At 40.2% G+C, this 19,730-nt stretch overlaps 1 protein-coding gene across 2 annotated transcripts in view; it reads left to right on the top strand.

Annotated features, from left to right (window-relative positions):
- ndst3 (N-deacetylase/N-sulfotransferase (heparan glucosaminyl) 3) overlaps positions 1 to 19,730 on the top strand; it is a 411,370-nt gene that overhangs the window by 338,405 nt on the left and 53,235 nt on the right. For both annotated transcript variants that reach the window (XM_073950662.1, XM_073950659.1), the window contains exon 5: positions 3,521 to 3,706. In XM_073950662.1, the coding sequence (XP_073806763.1) occupies positions 3,521 to 3,706 (186 nt within the window). The remainder of the gene's footprint in view (positions 1 to 3,520; positions 3,707 to 19,730) is intronic.

Below are 19,730 nucleotides of genomic sequence, written 5' to 3'. Positions count from 1 at the left end.
TGAATCATTCGCAATATGATCAATAACATACATTTAAAAATAGATGAGGTGAAATTGCATTTCATGCCAGCTTTAATGTGTTTTCCTCTCTCGAATATGATCTTAGTTTCTACTCATAGTCAATGGCAATCAACAAAAGGCACCCTTCAGAAATTCTCCAGAAAAATCTCCTACATGAGTGATCAAGGTCAAGCAGTTTGCATGCGCTTGACTCTGAGCAGCGAGTTAAACAGACCAGTGTCTGTCAGCTCAGAGGCCGGAGACTGTTAGAGTCGAGCTGACAGAGAATTTTAATGGGCCACGAGCACAAGTTTGATAATCTAGACAGCTTTGATTTGCCTTTATTGGTTTGGGGGCTTGATTAAATCAGAGAGCTGTGTGGCTAAGCTAACAGATGAGTGTACATGAGAGGGTGTGTGTGTGTGTGTGTGTGTGTGTGTGTGTGTGTGTGTGTGTGTGTGTGTGTGTGTGTGTGTGTGTGTGTGTGTGTGTGTGTGTGTGTGTTTTGTGTGTGTGTGTGTGTGTGTGTGTGTGTGTGTGTGTGTGTGTGTGTGTGTGTGTGTGTGTGTGTGTGTGTGTGTACTGTCTTGAGGGAAATTTTATGGATTACTGGATCCTTATGATGTGATGTTAAATCTGAGAATTTACCTCAAAATACAGTTATCGACTCAGCTGTTCTTCAGATGTCTGTTATCTCACCTATCTGATTTTAATTAGTTAGCCCAGAGAAATTTAAAAATGAAAATGGATTTTTCATAAAAATCATAAAGTCTTGAATCAATAGCTGTGAGGTAGCTCTGTGTAACTCTGAAGATAAGTGCGAATGTGGGTTAGAGAGAGAGCGCCAGCTGTGGAAATGTGTGTGCAAAAAGAAATGGGATTCTTGTTCATTTTAATAGTACTCAACACTTCAAAGATAAATTGAGCTTGTACTAAAAAAGTGATAATAGTTGCTCTTCGTAAATATGTGTCATTGTTTTCTAACCAGGCAACAAGCTATCCTGGGGTGTGTTTCCCAAACAACGACATAACTTGTGGCTGAACTATCATAGTACAATGCATCATTTGAGAAAAGAACGTTGTAGTGATGAGTGTTTCCCAAAAACCGTAGTTCCTTTGTCGCAGATCCATCATTTTAACCACGTTAGTTACAATGTAAAACATCCACAATGATGCTCTGAATGGGGTGGAGTAACAACTTCTGTAGAGAAAAACCCCATAACATTGTTGTGCAAATTATTGTTTTATACGCACAAATATTTAAAATAAATTCCAATATTAGTTTTAGTAAAAACATGCACTCAATTTTCATATTAATAGAAATATGTAAGCAGCACATATAGGGCCTATATATGCTTCCTTTACAAATAATAATGAGGATATTTAATATTCGGTCCCACTTTATATTAAGTGGACTTAACTAATATGTACTTACACAAGAATTAATGGTTTGTTACAGTGTACTTATTGTGTAAATACATGTATTTACTGTGCACTTAAGCTTGATTAAATGCATGTATGTAATTGCATCTGTAATTAACTTTTGTAATTATATTTGTAAATACACTGTTGACCATCCCTTACACCTTAACCCACCCTTAAACCTACCCATGCCACCAAACCTGTCCATAACCCAACCTCTATCCCAACTCAAAAGCATCACAAGTGTTCTCAAATACATTATAAACACAGTTAGTACATTGCATTTATTTTTTGATGTAAGTACATAGTAGTTAAGGACACTTAATATAAGTGGGACCCAATATTCTATTCTAAAACATATATCTCATATATAAATCATATAAATCATTATAATGGTTGTAATTTACACTTAGTCTATTAAGAAATGAAGAAAAATCATAATCATAATAACTATTATTATTACAAATTTATTATTATTATTAATATTATTATTAAGCATTATATAGTTTATTAATTTTACAAATTTTACAATTTGACGCATTCAAACCACTGCAGAAATGTTCTACCAACAGTCCCATGTCATTTAGGCCTACAGTACAGATAGATAATAATTAACCTACTTTAAATTAAAACCATTAACATATGCTAATTTTTGTTTGTTTTCAGAAGCTTTGGAGACGTAACGTAGATTCCATTTTTAAATAATAGGTCACCTATAGCTTTCGTCAAGAACCACAGAAACAGTTCATAATGACATAAATGTTTTTAAAGTGCGCTACAAAGGGAACACAATTGTCAATATGAAGATCTCTAAAATTAAAGTGTTAGAAAATACTTTAAAAAGCAAATGAAGAGAGATAATTAATTTTTTTTAATCAATTTAAATTTAAGTGTTACAATGTTGGAAAGGAATAGGGCATAGAGGGGATAACGGGGAATAGAACACAACCAGGAACTATGCTTCTAACTATACCTCTAGAGGTTTGGTTGCAAGCATACAAGTTTGCGACACAGTTTGTAAATGTTCTTTGCAAAGAAAGTTTTAATAAAATATTTGATCATGTCTTTTTGTATTTTTGTGGCTAATGGCTATATACTTGATGGTTTATTTTATGGTACAATAATTTGGCAATGTAATGAACAACAAGTTTATTTGTATAGCAAATAGTATAGTATCCTCCTCACACACAAATTTCTAAGCATTTTCCTTTTCTTGTATTTATTGTCTTGTTTTTGCCTTACTTTGCCTTTGTTTATAACAACAGCATTAAAGTTACATAAAAATATATGAATCTTTGCCCTAAGACTGGACTATCGGTGCACGAATAAATGATACATTTAATAAAAGCAAAGATTTGGCCATTAGATATACCCACAATTAATTCTCTAGCTTACCCACCATAGTGACATCAGAGCCAGTTTCCAGATTAATCATAGATTCCAGAATAATTGGCTGAGGTAAGGCTGCTCTCTGTGAATTATGTACACCACTATGACCCAATAGCTTACATCGCTAAAGTCATTCTGAAGAAATTATCATCACACTATAAAAAGTATGAAATAAAATATTATAATATGAAGAATTATTTGAATTTAAACGACAAAACTATTTTTAAACTCTCTAAATGAATACATTTTGTGACACAGTAAAGTTGCTTTTTTAAATTTCTGTGAAATTTGATTTTGGTTCTCTGCCATGACACTACAGAAATTGTATGGGGTGATTTAAACTGTGAAGCAGTTCATGAGATGATACTTATAGAAGATTGAATGGCTCAAAAGATCTTGTAAGCTAATCAAATTCATGTTAATGTTAATTCAATGTCACTATTTGTACACATATTAAAAGACAAATATAGGCAAAGACTTACTTTGAAAACCATAAAAGCTTATTATTTTGAAAAGAGCATACATTCTGAATCTATTCTGTAAGCTTTGTTTTAATTTACTTTATTATTTTGTGATTGTCCACTGTGGTCAATTTCAAGTGCTTCTGTACTCAGTTGCAAATATCTATTTGTTTCTATGTGTTTAAGCTAGTGTATGTGCCCTTTCAAGTATGAAATACAATTATTTGTGTGTGTAATTCTCGTTACAGGAGCATGGTATTCCTGTAGATTTGGGATATGCAGTGGCCCCTCATCATTCCGGAGTTTATCCAGTGCACATTCAGCTGTATGAGGCTTGGAAGAAAGCATGGGGAATACAAGTGACCAGCACCGAGGAATATCCACACCTCAAACCTGCACGCCACCGCAAGGGGTTCATTCATAACAACATCATGGTACAGAAGAAATACAAACATCTTATAAATTGCATTAATCTAATATTTTAATGTGGAAACATACATTGATTTGTCCTGCCAAAAGAAATGCAGAAACCAATAAATCACATACCTGAAAGTTAAATATTTTCTAATATTTATTTTAGAAGATGCAACGGTTAACATTTGATTTTCACCTCCAACCAAACGGTCCTGTGAAATACAATATAATAGCATAAAAATAATTTACATTTATGGTGATTACACACAATAATGGTATTATTCAAAATCTTTTAAACATCCCCAATGTTGTATCTTTTTAAGGTGTGGAATAAAGTGATTTTTTTCCAGCATTAAAAAACCCAGGGTAAGAAATACATCTCAGACTTGAAAGTTAATATTACAGAGTATTAACATTATAAAATTTAATCGTTTAATATTTGATTTTCACACCCACTGGCAGTATAATAGATCCTGTTCTCAATAATTGATTAAAAATGTAGCACGGTATTATAATATGCACTTTCTAGCTAACCAAAAAGAACATTTGGTTCAAAACTGGCTATGCTAGCCAACTAAAAACACACATTCATGGCTAGCGAAAGGCGTCATGGTTGGGTAAACTTAGAGTGCATGGGAGAACACAACAAATATTTTTTTACAACCCTATTTGTTGAAATAATAAAAGAAAGGAAATTCCTCTTTGGTGTTATCAAGACTTTCAGAAAAAAAAAAAACTGTGAGACTGATGACGGCAACCATAGGGAATTATAACGTCAAATATACTCTCAGCCCCATAAACGCTGCATTACAAACACCTCACATAAGTGGTCATTTTGTAAGCATTTTTTTCTTGTAAAATTGACACAAAGATGATATAATACATACATAAATGCATTTAATGTTCATTCGCTGTTTTGAAATTTTTTTGAAAACATTAAAAACATATTACCATAATCCTTAATTAAATGACTTAAGCTTATAATGAATGTGTCATATCAGCCTTGTGAATAGGGTCCACATTTGTGATGGTGGACAGGGCTCCGTCTTACTCTTTGCACGGTAGATTTGCAAAAAGTTGCTACACAGGTAGTGCTGTTGCAGTGAGACTTGCCTGTAGGAGACTGCCAAAATACAAGCAAAAGCTAGTATAGCAAATCAATGAAACACACACTCTCCAGAAGAATTAATGACAACACACTGAGACTCAGATAAAACTCCCCACAGTGCATTCACTACAGTCAAATCTATTAGTGCTACACACTCTCTAAAATTTTGACTAGATGTCCCTAACCGCAGTTTTGAATCAATTTTTTAAATAGCTTTTTTTCTATTTCTGTCTCTTTGTGGTTCATTGGTTATCTCAAGATTTAAATGGTAGTTCATCCTTAAATTGAATTTCACTTATCAATTACTCACCTTCATATAATGTTCAAACCAGGTGAATTTCTGAACACAAACAGGAATGTTAAGCAAAAAGTTTGGTACAGTAGTGACAGTCTACACTATCTTGTCATTCACTTTCTTTACAGTTTTTATCCATACAAGCAAATTTCTCCTTCTAAGTTTCACAGTAGCGAAAAAAGTCATAAATAATGTCTTAAAATAATTCAAATAATTCACTTGATGCAATAAAATAACTAAACTACATTAAACAAAATGAAAATCTAAGTATTTAAAACTATATGGAGATATTTTAAGAGTTCACACTCAAAAGGTCCTTGAGCCATGGGTTCCCTCCCATTTGCAAGGGGAGAGGGGAGCCTTGAGCTCAGGTAGATCTCGACAACTCCCCCTTGCTAAGAGCTAATGACTAAAATGAATGCTATGAAGAGATATGCAGCTGGATGAGAAATTTACTGTAGTGCTAAATTTAGATTGATCAAGTCAATTGTTGTGCATGTTTTTGGAATGTGGGAGGAAACCGGAGGACCCGGGGAAAACCCACGCGAGCACGAGAAGACGTGCAAACCACGCACAGAAACGACCGCCGGCCTGTTAAAGGACTAGAACCGATGACTATCTTGCTGTGAGGCAACAGTGCTAACCACTAGGCCACCGTGCCGCCCTATGGAGGGAAAGGTGAAGTGGTAGGGGTGGAAGGGGGGATTCTTCAAATCGAAGATGACTGTAGTGAAAAACCCTGGCTCTTTATAGTGGGTTAGGATTGGCCTGATTGGTGAATCATACATGCTAATGCAGAACCAGTCGTGATCATGTGATCTTCATGTAATCCTCTCAAAATTAGTTTATAAATAAACTTCACACATCTTCATATATATATATTACTAAGGGAACTAAGAAACATTAACAAATGGCGGGAAACAGAACAAGAGAATCATATGGCGTAAACAAAAGCTCTTGAAACAAACGCATGGGGCATCACTTGACACAACAACTACATGAATACAACACACATGCTGCGTCCCAATTTGCATACTTATACTACGCCCTAAAAGTATGTACTTTTTTGTGGAGGAAATATATATATACTTTTGAGTGTGTAACAGAAGAGTTTGCAAGCTTTGGGATAAACTACTTCCTCGTTAACAGATCATTGTGTTGCTTAGTTATGAGCCCTATCATCCACACAATCCACATTTCCTACCTTACTGGAGAAGCAGCAGCAGTTTAATTTCCCATTCACGAGTCTTTCATGCAGAGAAATCTTCTCAGGTCTTTGAATAATTATGCATTCAGACATTAATATCCAAACAGTTCTTTATGTAAGTTCAGTATTGGTGGAGATAAAATATAACGAAAACACAATTTAAACATTTTCCAGTGGGCAAGATATTAATATACAGTCAAACAAACACCTTTGCTTCTCTACTTGATGTTTGGTCTCGCGCTTCTTTCATGTTTGTAGTTTTTACACATTTTTTACCCGCATCTGTAGTTCTAATCGAATTCATGTCCAACACACAATGTACTGTTGACAATATCAGTAGTTAGAGTATGGATGCTTCTATACCTTAAATTTTTACCGGAAATAGTAAACCATCCAGGAACCTTTGGCATACTCTTTTGAACATACAACATACTAAATAGACATACTAATTCTATTTTAAAATACTATTTAGGATGGATAGTATGCGAATTGGGATGCAGCAATAAGGTGCTTTCGAATTCTGTCTTAAAGCAGTGCATGCCGGTTAGAAATTTTGTCTGGATTGACACTGCACAGATGCCACGTGACTGTCATATGTGGCATCAACCACATGGCAACAACCACATGTGTTTCGGGTTTATTATTGGACTACTATAACTTCCATCTGACAAACAATTAACTTTTTATGCCATCTTTATGCCATTGAGGCAGTAATATATATATATATATATATATATATATATATATATATATATATATATATATATATATAAATTGTAGCGAGGCAGAGGGAAAACACAAACACAGTTGAGTAAAGTTACAAACAATGCCCCGGAGGGTGCTTTATTTACAAGTGATAAGTGAGTGAATGAGTGCTCTTCTTAAGCCTGATTTATACTTCTGCGTCAGGTGACCGGCGTAACCCACGGCGCAGGCAACGCGCGTGGCTGTGCATTTATACTTCTGCGCGCTGTCTCTGCCGGTCTGCATTAACACTTCCGAAACGCTAGTTGGCAGTGAGGTGTAAATGTTCCTCTGTGTCAAGTTTCTTCGCTACTTTTTTGCATTTCCTGAACACTTCCGGGATGTACAAGTGGCAAACAACTTGTAAACAATCGCTCGCGCGGCGTCGCACCATTCGCGCGCCTCTCGGTCCCGCCCAGACTCGTCAGCGCTACCAAGCCGACCAATCACAGAGCTTATGCTACGCGTCGTTGCGACGTGTAGTTACATTTTTTGAGAGGTGCACGTCAGTGACGGCGATGGCCACGGCGAAGGGCTATGCGTCAGCGCCGTAGCATACGCCGGTGTTTGACGCAGAAGTATAAATCAGGCTTTAGGGGTGCGTGCTCAAGTGCTCCGAGGAGATGGTGAAGGCTGGTGAGAGTTCTGGTGTTGGATCGGTCACAAGCTGGATTCGGCTGTGGTAGAGACAGAGAGAGACAAGCGTTAGCGCAGGGAGTCATGTGGAAATGAAGCTCAGCTTCCTCCTGTGTGGGGCTGGCTTTTATCTCTCCCTGGCTGATGAGGTCCAGCTGTGAGCGATCCGGTGCTGATGAGTTGCCAGCTGGGGTGAATTTGTGACCAGGGCGACGTGGCATCAGTAGGCTCGCTACAATATATATGTATATATATATATATATATATATATATATATATATATATATATATATATATATATATATATATATATATATATATATATATATATATCATATTTTTGTAATATTCCTTAAATTCTTTTTTATTTGTAAAGATATTTGTTTATTGCTGTATATCCTGCCTTCTTTAAGCAATGTGTAAGCGCACATTGACTTTAGACCTGCTTTCAGCTTGTCTATTGGACAGTCTATTTAGTATTTAGTTCCTCAAAACAGCAACGCGCCAGCAATGCGCCTTAACACACCTCTTTTCTAGATGAAACACCCATGAAAGTGGCGCAAATGGATTTGCTATTTAAACAACATGGCGGAAAAGGGGAAAAATAAGTTAGTCTGAAAATAGCAACACGTCAGGGCAAACACATCTTGCTTCTTATTGAGCCGGGTGTGTGACAGGGCCCACTGACACACCAGACTCGTGACAATAACAAAATAGCATTTATTCTTTTTCTTTTGCACGTTTTCCATTCCTTTACAGCAAGATGAATTCATATTTGTAAAGACAGTAATATGTAGATGAAGATTATGGCCTACAGTTGTAGTAAAAATTAATAGTTTTTAATTTTTTAAAACACATTTTAAGGTCAAAATTATTAGCCCCTTTAAGCTATATCTTTTTCAATACAGACCAAACCATCGCTACACAATAACTTGCCTAATTACCCTAACCGCCTAGTTAACCTAATAAACCTAGTTAGGCCTTTAAATGTTCACGAAACCCTCGAGTACTTTTTTTTTTTTTTTTAGATTTTAATAGATGTGTGTGTGCTGAGTATCAGTTAAGACAGTGTTAGCACCCGTTAGCTTTAATTATAATAATTTTGAGCTTTTGTCAGCTGATTTCAGCTTCTGGGTTTAAAAATGATTTTTGGGGCGGGATTAGTACTGCAAGTGCAAAGATAACGCGTCGGTTTCTCATTATTATTCATAGTGGAGTTTTCTTATCCTATGAGGAGAGCTGGCTTTTTAATTTTTTATGAGAGCACGTGCTTTCCGAAGACAAAGCAGACCTAGCTGCCAGTGCCAAGATCAGCTGTGAAATCCTACATTGATGACTGGGTGAGACCCGTCCACTGACCCATGGCACGCAGTATTTAGCTGTTCATGAAGGTTTGTATGTGATTGTTTCAATGATCCATGGGGTTTGTTGCATGTTTTTCCCCGTGATCCTGTCAGGGCCGATACAGCAAAGTTGTGTGTGCTACAAGCATTTTTGTCGGAAGAGCAGTACGACAATTGGAAAAAGGCAGACGTTGTCTTTTATCAGGAGTTCGTTCACATTTAAACGCATCGGTGTGCTGCTGTGTTTGCCTAAATCCTCCAGATTACCAATAGGCCTAATGGTTAAAATAGACAGGGCAGGAGACATGCTGCACTAAGTCTGCATTCAGACCTGGGGATTGAGGGAAAAGTCCCCATTTAGTGTTTATATGATCACGATTATCTTTATAATGATATAAATTGTGGTTATGTGTATATGAAATTACAAATGTAGCAGGGCATTAAATTACTGTTTATTTCTTTGCATTTTAACTTTGTAAACTATAAAATCATGGGTCTCCTCATGGTTTGTGTCTCATTTTGTGAACCGACTGACAGCTGTTCACTCCCCTACTTCTCCCCTGCTCTGCTGGCCACACCCACTCCTGCCCTTGGCTCGCGGAGCCCATTATGAAGCATCTTTTGAAAAAATTCTGAGGTGGACCTGAACCAAAAAGTGGGGGGTGTCGTGGCCCCCCAAAAATATTTAGTGAAATATTATGTACTGTCATCAAGATAAAATAAATCAGTTATTAGAAATAAATTATTATTACTATTATGTTTAGAACTGTGTTGAAAAAATCTTCTCTCCGTTAAGCAAAAATTGGGAAAAAAAAATAATCAGGGGGGCTAATAATTCAGGGGGGCTAATAATTCTGACTTCAACTCTACACAACTATGTAATTAGAAAGAAATATCTATTTTGCTACATAAAAAAGTAATTTCAATATTTGATGCAATTTCAATAAATGGATCTGGATTTTAGAAAAAACTAATTGAGAAATGAGTTTTTCAAGCGCAATCTCTTTCAAAACTGCTGGATTTAATGCGCCCTTTCTTTGGTTCTTAAAAGCATTATGCCTTGTTTTTGAAGTTCAGACAAACAAATTAGGGTACTCTCTTTTGTTAGCACCCTGGCCCACTACAGCATGTCTTTCTTTGTTCTTGTTTGAATTAGAGATGTGTCACAGTCGCTCATTCAAAATACAAAAGAACAAACGTTGGCAGGCCGAACTCAAATCTGCGTTGTTTTATGTGCAATTTAGCTGTCATCATCATCTAGAGTGTTTCGATTCTTGAAAATGACAGATGTTTTACAGCAGGTGTTTCTGCCCAAATCTCTCCTTTTTTATCATTATTCAGCGGATGCAACGAAACAGATTTCTGGTCAGTTGTTCAGACACCTGCGGCCTAATTACTGGCCTCCTTTGTAGGAGCATGACAGGTCTGAGATCGGAGATACAGAGCCCTGGATCTGTGGTGCTTAACCATGAGCTATGAAGCCTGTCAGAGGGTTACAGGTTCTGCAATACAGCAAGTCCACGACGCACCATACAACTAACTGCTCCTTTCACAAACCACCACAATAATATACTGACAGGGCAAGTTATATTCAGAGAGAAAAAAGAGGCTGGCAGAAAAGCGAAGAGGAAGGACAAAGCACATGAATAGAGTCTCATAAATTTTCCAGGGCTGCTGGTGGGACAGGCAGTTTAGTGTGTTTGCACTGGAATTGAATTTTAGGAGATGGAGCAGATTAAAATATTAAATCAAGGCCACATGCGTGCAGAGCAATTGTTCTGCGCTTGTCAAGTGTGCGTGTGTGTGTAGGTTTTATGGCACACGTTTAGTTGACCATGTTTGCCACACAATACTGGCAATAAAACACAGAGAGAGATGTTAAAGTGGGGAAAGCAATTAAGTTTAAGTTAGATGGCAAGATTGGACCGAGTCCCAAAGATCTGTTTCTGCTCAATCAAGCAGTCTGAAAACAAGCATATGGGTGATGAAAGCTCTTATCAGTGCATTAGAGGCCGGTGTGTTTGTGGGTGTGTTCATGTAATAGATTTTGCTGTTTTAGCAGTTTGCTGGAGGATGTATGGCTGCCTGTCTGATATTTACACACTGTTACCGTTTGAGAAATTGACTGTGTTGTTCCTTATTAATGTAGCAGCGTTGCTCAGCCTGCTTCTCTCTCAGTCTGCCACACCAAAAGAATGATTTTAAAGGTCTCTTGTGCTCAGCAAGGCAACATTCAGTTTGAGTAAACATACAGAATAAATAGACTTATATTCTGGCATATTAATGCTAATTTTCCTTTTTAATTTTGTTTAATTTCATGAATTCCAGTGATGCTAAAGCTTCATTTTTAGCATCTATGACTTTGTCACTTGATCCGTCAGAAAATATCTCTGAGTTGTTGCTAAAAGATTAAAAATGAAAAGTATAAATTACAAACACAAAAACACAAATTAATAATATAAAAACTAAATAACAGCTTTTTATTAAAAAAAGAAGAAGAAGAGATTATACAAATATCAAAATGTGCTTGACAAATTGGTCTGCTGATCATTGATACTAGTGCAATCCACTCACCGGCTACTTTATTAGGTACTTCTTACTATAGTAATACTGGATTGGACCCCCTTTTGTCTTCAGAACTGCCTTAATCCCTAGTGGCGTAGATTCAACAAGGTACTGGAAATATTCCTCAGAGATTTTGGTCTATATTGACATCATAGCATCACACAGTTGATGCAGATTTGTCAGACATCCATGATGTAAACCTCCACATCCCAAAGGGGTCCGCCTCGTCTCCCATCCAAAGCCTGTAAGTTATCTACCTCCCTCGGAGCTAGAGCATACATAGCTGCGGGCCAGGCTGCTTCCGCCTTGCATGCGATAGCCACCTACCAGCGCTACCAAGCGCAGGCGCTGGCCGAGCTGCACGAGGGTGGGTCCAACCCAGGCTTACGAGCTTCGCACCGCCGCCGACTTAGCTCTTCGGACTACTGAGTCCGCTGCGTGTGCGTTGGGGAGGACGATGTCCACATTAGTGGTCCAGGAGCGCCACCCCTGGCTGATATGCGCAAAGTCGACAAAGTCCGCTTTCTTGACTTCCCCATATCCCCAGCCAGGTTCGGCGACACTGTCTGTGAATTCACCCAGGAATTCAAGGCGGTGAGAGAGCAGTTGGTGGGTGATGTCTTATCGGCGGTCCGTAGCCCGCTCCGCCCGCCGTGCCATTCATACCTGCTCCTCGCCGAAGGCGCCCGCCTACGAGAGCTGCTCCGCCCCCGCACACGCCTTCGGCGAAGCGAGCGCGTCGGGCACCTCGGAAGCAGGCAGCCCCCCTGCCCAGAACGCCGCTAAGTCCGGCAACGGACCGCGAAGCGCCCCTGGGACAGGCCATCTGGAGAAGAGGGAACTTGCTCTTTCCCCGCTGGAGGGCGGGGCCCCATTTCCAACGGCACTTTTTACGAATTTCATGAAAACATTATGAAAGGGCACTTTTCACTTCCCCAGATGTGACAGCCCGAAATCTGCCAGTCTGGGACGCTATGCTTTCTAGCTTGCAGATTCGGTGCGTTTCGCCAGTGGCTCACGAGCGCTGGGAGGACGGTCTCCTTTCTCCCACCCCTCGAGCCTCCTCTCCGGAGCTCGGGTTTGGAGTGAGAGCAAATATCTCACCTCCAGCTTTTCCGTGGGACCCGTGAGCTTCCCGGATCAGCACACCCACTCCGCGCTGCCCCACTGCTGGTACGTCAGCGATTGTAGCGATGAGTCCATTAGCGGGAGCTCTGCCTGCCTGGTTAGCGCGGGCCAGCTCTTCGCGGTGGCTCATACGCACAATCAGACTCGGCTATGCGATTCAGTTCGCGAAACGGCCCCCCAAGTCACGGGTGTGTATTCACCAGGGTCAGCCCCCTGTCCGCCCTTGTCTTGCGAGAGGAGATTGCTGTCCTCCTGGCGAAGGATGCAATCGAGCCTCTCCGGAGAGCGCGCTCAGCTGATGCTGTACTGTCTGAGAGAGCTCGACAGTAAAACAGTGGTCCCACTGAAACTATTTCAGAGGCTCCTGGGGCATATGGCATCCGCAGCCGCTTCATGCCGCTCGGATTATTCTATATGAGACCACTTCAGCACTGGCTGATCACGATCGAGTCCCCAGACGCGCATGGCACGCGCGCGCACACCGAGTCTCTGTTACTGCGCTGTGTCGCCGCGCCCTCAGCCCTTGGAGCGACCCCTCGTTCCTACAGGCCTGGGTGTCTCTAGAACAGGCGTCCAGTCTTGTTGTCGTTTCAGCAGACGCTTCCAACACGGGCTGGGGGGCTGTGCGTTGCGGGTATGCGGCTGCGGACCTGTGGAAAGGTACCCAGTTGCATTGGCATATCGCCTGGAGCTGTTGGCAGTGTTCCTCGCTCTCCACCGTTTTTTTCCGGTGCTGGAGCGGCAACACGTGCTGGTCAGGACGGACAGTACGGTGGCGGTGGCGTATATCAGCCGTATAGGGGGTATGCGCTCTCGCCGCATGTCTCAGCTCGCCCGCCGTCTGCTCCTCTGGAGTCATCCGCGGCTGAAATCGCTGCACGCCATTCATATTCAGGCAAGCTCAACCGTGCAGCCGATGCGCTCTCACGGCAGCCTTGCGTCCTGGAGAATGGAGACTCCACCCCGAGTCTGTTCAGCTGATATGGGCGCGATTCGGGGAAGCCCAGATCGATCTGTTGCTTCCCCCGAGATCGCTCATTGCCAGTTGTTCTTTCCCTGACCGAGTGCTCTCGGCACGGATGCACTGGCTTACAGCTGGCCTCGGGGCACGCGCAAATACGCGTTTCCCCCAGTGAGCCTGCTCGCGCAGTTACTGTGCAAGGTCAGGGAGGACGAGGAACAGGTTGCTGGTTGCGCACCTCTGGCTCAACCGGACCTGGATGTCAGAGCTCTCCCTCGCGATAGCCCTCCCCTGCCAGTCTCTTCGAGAGAGCACCTACTCTCTCAGGGACAGGGCACCACCTGGCACCCTCGCCGATCTTTGAAGAGATTTTTAGACGCGAGGAATACTTAGGTAACCTCCGATTGCGGTGGCTAATACCGTCACTCTGGCTAGAGCCCCCTCCCCGAGCGCGCCTATGCCCTGACGTGGAGTCTATTCACTGAATGGTGTGTCTCTCGCTGAGAAGACCCCCGTAATTTGCCAGATCAGCGTTGTGCTTTCTTTACGCCGAGAGAAGTTGGAGAGCAGGCTGTCGCCCTCCACACTCAAGGTTACGTGGCTGCCATCTCCGCTCTCATAACGCGGTGGCTGGCGGCACCGTGGGAACGCATAACCTCATCATCCGGTTCCTCAGGGGCGTTAAGCTAATTAATCCACCCCGCCCCCTCTCATGCCCTCTTAGGATCTCGCCCTCGCTACACAAGCCGCGTCAGATCCCTTCGATCCTCGACTCAGTATCTTTCTGTCCCTGAAGACAGCTCTGCTGGTCGCGTTGATATCGATTAGAGGGTCGGGGACCCGGAGGCATTTTTCGGTCAGTGACTCGTGCCTGTAATTGGGCTGGCTTCTCTCACGTCCTGAGACCCCGCCCGCGATATGTGCCCAAGGTTCCTACCACTCCGTTTTAATACGAGGTAGTGAGCCTGCAAGCGCTGCCCTCGGAGGAGGCAGACCCAGCCCTTCTTTATTGTCCAGTTCGCGTTTTGCGTATTATCCGGACCGCACTCAGAGTTTAGATCATCTGAGCAGCTCTTCGTCTGTTATAGCGGTCGGCAGCAGGGAAGTGCCGTACCGAAATAAGTTCCCACTAGATTGTGGATGCCTTTCTTTCACTATCAGAGCCGAGATGAGCCGCGTCCCCCGAGAGCGCGTGCGCACTCCACTCGGAGCTTCGCATCCTCTCGAGCGCGCGCACGCGGCGCCCCTCTAACAGACATCTGTAGAGCTGCGGGCTGGGTGACCCCCAACACATTTGCAAGGTTTTACAATCTGCGAGTGGAGCCGGTTTCCTCAAGGGTATTAGGTAACCCTTGGTGATTGAGGAAACAATTCGGTAGGGTGTTGAAACACGCTTGCTGCGCCATTTTCCCTAACACGGAGATACGTGCGCCTTTTTATCTGTCAGTAAAGTTCCCCGTCAGGTGAGCCCTGCAGATTCCTCCGTGGCCCCCAGCACTGACTCAGCGGAGGAGTCACTTGCTGGCCCACTACGTTGTAGGTCTGCCCGCTGGTCAGCCCGCGTTTTGGGTAAAGGTGCCTGTTATGCGTGATCCCCACTAGGCGATCCCATATGCTTATTCCGCCACGGTTAAGTCCCCCCCCTGGGCGGACCCGTGTCTTCCCTCCCCGCTAACCACTCTTTTGCTATGTGTACTCCCCCTTTTTAGGGCTAGTCCATATGTAAATTCTGCCATCTATCCCCCCTTGGGTAACAGATGGCCTACGCAGCGTCCTCCCTATCGGGATTGCACGCTTCCCAACGTACTGTCGTATTTTCCTAGAATTATCTAGATGCTCACGACTTCCCAAAAAATATATATAAATCCGTAAAACTTCTGTTGAAGTAGGATAAATTAGGGCCAGGGACACGTTGGAGGACCGCGCCCCCCATGATGTGGGTGCGTCACGCTTGCTTGACTATCTCCTCATCGGGGGTGTTGGTAAGGTGCAGTCATTATGGCAAAAGATGTGCAGTCGCAGTCATTACAATCAAATCCACTTATAGTGCTGAAGTTCCCCCCGAAGGGGAACGTTCGAGGTTACTAAAGTAACCCTTTGTTCCCCGAGGAGGGGAACGGAAGCACTATACTCCGTCGCCATAATGACTGTCCCTTAGCTGTTGAAAGTCTCTTCAGCTTAAAAAGGATAGCGTCTGCTGGCGCCAGGTGAGCTTATATACTCAGTTGATTGCTTATGCCGCTCACCTGCGCAGGCTTGCGCTGCCAATTCATTCTTAATTGGCCCGTTCAATACTCTTTCAGACGAGTAGCTTCTGAACCGAACCTCCCAATGCTTGGATTTTACAATCAAATCCACTTATAGTGCTTCCGTTCCCCTCCTCGGGGAACGAAGGGTTACTTTAGTAACCTCGAACGTTTTCCAGGCTGCTTTAAAAATTATATTTTTCAAGCTGAGTATTATCAGAAGTTTAATCATTATAAGTGATAGTCTGGGCTATACAAAAATCTTGTTTGTTTTATCTTTTTTTTTTAATCTGACTTTTAATTAATCAGGAGAAAAAAATAAAAAAATAAAAATGATATTTGCAGCTTTAAAGTGATGATAAGCATTGTTGTTATCAGTTTTTAATAACTTTAACTTAAGTTCTTAACTTAACTACTATCTTTTTTAAATATTATTTGACAAATCTAAACCTCAAAATAAAATATTTATATGAAACAATAAAAGTTTGATTTACAAATGGAAAAGTTGCTTGTCCCTGAATGCCTGAAACTCTCTTAGGGCTTAAAAACATGCAAACAATCAACTCCGTTATGGTTAAACTCTACAGTAACTCCACAAGTCTCCTGTGTTTTGACCTGTAGCTATATAATCCCAAAATAATATAAACTGTAAATGTCTTATTGTCAAGTTTCATCAATTTAAATTGTCCTTGTTACATAATAGTGTTACTTACTTTAAAATAATATGACTGACCCCAAGGTGACTCGGTGGCGCAGTGGGTAGCTCTATCTCCTTACAGCAAGAAGACTATAGAGCTTTGAATAAGTTAAATTGACCATAGTGTATGTGTGGGTATGAATGCAAGAGTGTATGGGTGTTCCCCAGTACTGGGTTGTGGCTGGGAAGGCATCCGCTGCGTAAAACACATGCTGGATAAGTTGGCGGCTTATTCCGCTGTGGCAATTCCTGATTAATAAAGAGACTAAGCCAAAATGAATGAATGAATCTATGACTGACCCCATTCTGAATGGTAGCGTATTTATCTCATTCCGTTAGCAAAAAGTTTTGTTCTTCTTTAGGTAACTTTGTCTCAGATGTTAAATTGACCCCGAAATCGCTTAAATAAGCAATATAGAAACAAGCGTTGGCATAAAATATTATTATTAAGCTATAAAGTCATGGAGATGGTTGGGATAGCTTAGATAATTTGTTCTTGAAAGAGTATAATGAGAAATGTTCAAGAAATAAAAAAAAAATATATTGTCTTTATTTAATCTCATTGCTGTGAGGGAAAAATTGGATATTAAAAAAAAGTTTAATAAAATATGTTGTTTACTTTATTGCTTTTTAGAAAAGAGGATTTTTGAATAATGTATTTTCTACGCTCAGACACAATTACTACAACTGAGACTTTCATGCCTCAAGCCTAAAAAAGGAAACACACACAGACCACACACAAAAAGTATATATAGCGCATATAAAAGTGGTCCAAGATTTCTGCATTGTAGTATATTGTATCCCACAGAATAGTGAACTTGGACTTCAGTCTGTTCTTCGCACAATGCTCAAGGACAGCCTGACAAAGCTATGATACATTCATATCTTTATAGTACATTGAAACCTGAAAGCCTCAGTCCACATTCATTGTAAATTACATAGAAAAGAGAAATTCTTTTGACAAGCTATAGCATTATAACATCAGTAACATGTTTTACAGTTAAGAGGAGAAGTGAGCTTGGGAAAAAGAGGGCGGAAAGGAGACAGAAGAGGTTTTTTTTTATTGTTGTTGTCAAGTAGTAATTTTGTCACATTGTGGCACAGTATATTCCTTGTTCTCTTTCTCTTTTCTTCTTGTCTATCTTTGCCCATTTGTCACATATTTTATTGAAGCTTTCAGAGCTTTCGCACTGAGATATGATTCTGTTTTCTTTGACTGATCTAGACAGGAATTGAATGAATGACTATATACTCTATGTGAAGTTGTCTTCAAGCAATGCCTGAATATAGATTCAATGACATACAGTAAGAGCTAATAAAAAGTCAAATGTGTAACTAAAGTCGTCAAAATTATAGTATGAGATAACCAACAAATAGGTTTATACTTCATTACTATTACTTGATTATATTTCTTCTCTATTTCACCATACAACATCTGTAACTGCCATAATCTAACTCCATCTTTATTTGTTAATGGGATTACACTTTGAATTCAGCTGGCAATACTTTTAGTGCCTAAACATCAATTGCTCATCGTGTTAGTTTTTTTTTTTTTTTTTCATTACAATAGCCTAAAAATACTAGGAAGGTGTCATATATTTTGCTAACTTGTGTATTTATGCTAAATGTTTTAAAGAATGTTGAAATCCAGATAAATAAGCCATTTTAAGTAGTGACACAGACTGTGTTCTCCTGTTTTGCCATGCCATCAATATTCGATTTGGTTTTACAGAAAACAGGGAAACATCAAAGACACTTTAATATTTTGTGCATTTTATTAGACTGCACTATAACTTAGCAGGATTAAAACACAGGGTGTCCGTGGGGTCTTAAAACGTATTTAAAGCTGATAAATCAATTATGAGAAAATGAAAGCCCCTAAAATGTATTAAAAAGTCTTTATCACGTTTTTACAAGGTTTTAATTTTTATTCAAGCGTTGTCCAAAATGTTTGACTACAAAAAAGCATAAAAATATATTTTTTTCTTCTAATATTAACAATGTCGTGCTCGATCCACCCAATTAGTTCAGGCTGGGGCGCGTCCGGACAAGCTCCTCCACCCTGGTGATGTCAAGTAATTTGTGACAAACGCAGAAGGTGATGTGACGATCTAGCGAAACCATAGAGTAAAACAAACAGCAAAATGGGAAAATGTGAGTTTACATACTCCTGGATGAAGAAAGACTAGTTTAAAAAGTGTCTGAAGCCTGTGTAATTTATTCTTTCAAGCTTTGTTTTTTTTTTCGAGCTTATCTGAGTTCTGTTGCATGGTTGTGCTCCATTGATTTATTTAACTACAACTGTTTATTAGCAACTGTTTATCAGGTTAAAGGTTTGATACTTTTTTATTAGAACTTAAAGTGGTGATGAGGTTTTAAAATATTCTAAGAAGGTCTTTAGACAGGTCTTTAAAAAGCCTTCAAAAGGTATTGAAATTATCTTGAGGTTTCCTGCATATACCCTGTAACAGAATCCTAAAATGTATTTAAAATGATAAAACTGCTAAGTTTGCCCCACATGATCATGACTAGAAAGACCAGAAGTGGTAGACTGTGGCATAATAAAAGCTCTGCTGCTTTAATAAAAGAATATTAAAAAGCCTTAACAAAAGGCTTACTACATGAAGGCTTCATACTACATGATGATAAATTTTAAATACCATACGTTCATCTGTGAGGATGATTTCTGCAGTCCATTTGAAAGATGACAACTCCCATAATTTCACACACACAGCCGAATTAATCATATAAACCTTTTGTTCATTATGAGTATGCACTCTATAGAAACGAAAATTGCATACTGTGCCTTTAAGCATAAATTAATCTATAGACCCGAGGTGGTACAGTGGTCATATGGTAAAAGTCATAACATAACCGTGATATGCCTCAAAGATGGATGTACAGTTGAAGTCAGAATTATTAGCCCTTCTTTGAATTTATTTTTCTTTTTTAAATATTTCCCAAATTATGTTTAACAGAGCAAGAAAATGTTCACAATATGTCTGAGAATATTTGTTTTATTTTGGCTAGAATAAAAGCAGTAAATAATTTTTAATAACCATTTTAAGGTCAAAATTATTAGCCCCTTTAAGCTATATATATTTTTTTGATAGT

This window comes from Danio rerio, chromosome 1, assembly GCF_049306965.1.
Source record: "Danio rerio strain Tuebingen ecotype United States chromosome 1, GRCz12tu, whole genome shotgun sequence".
In the NCBI taxonomy this organism is placed as follows: domain Eukaryota; kingdom Metazoa; phylum Chordata; class Actinopteri; order Cypriniformes; family Danionidae; genus Danio; species Danio rerio.
This window is presented reverse-complemented; position numbering and strand designations above follow the sequence as displayed.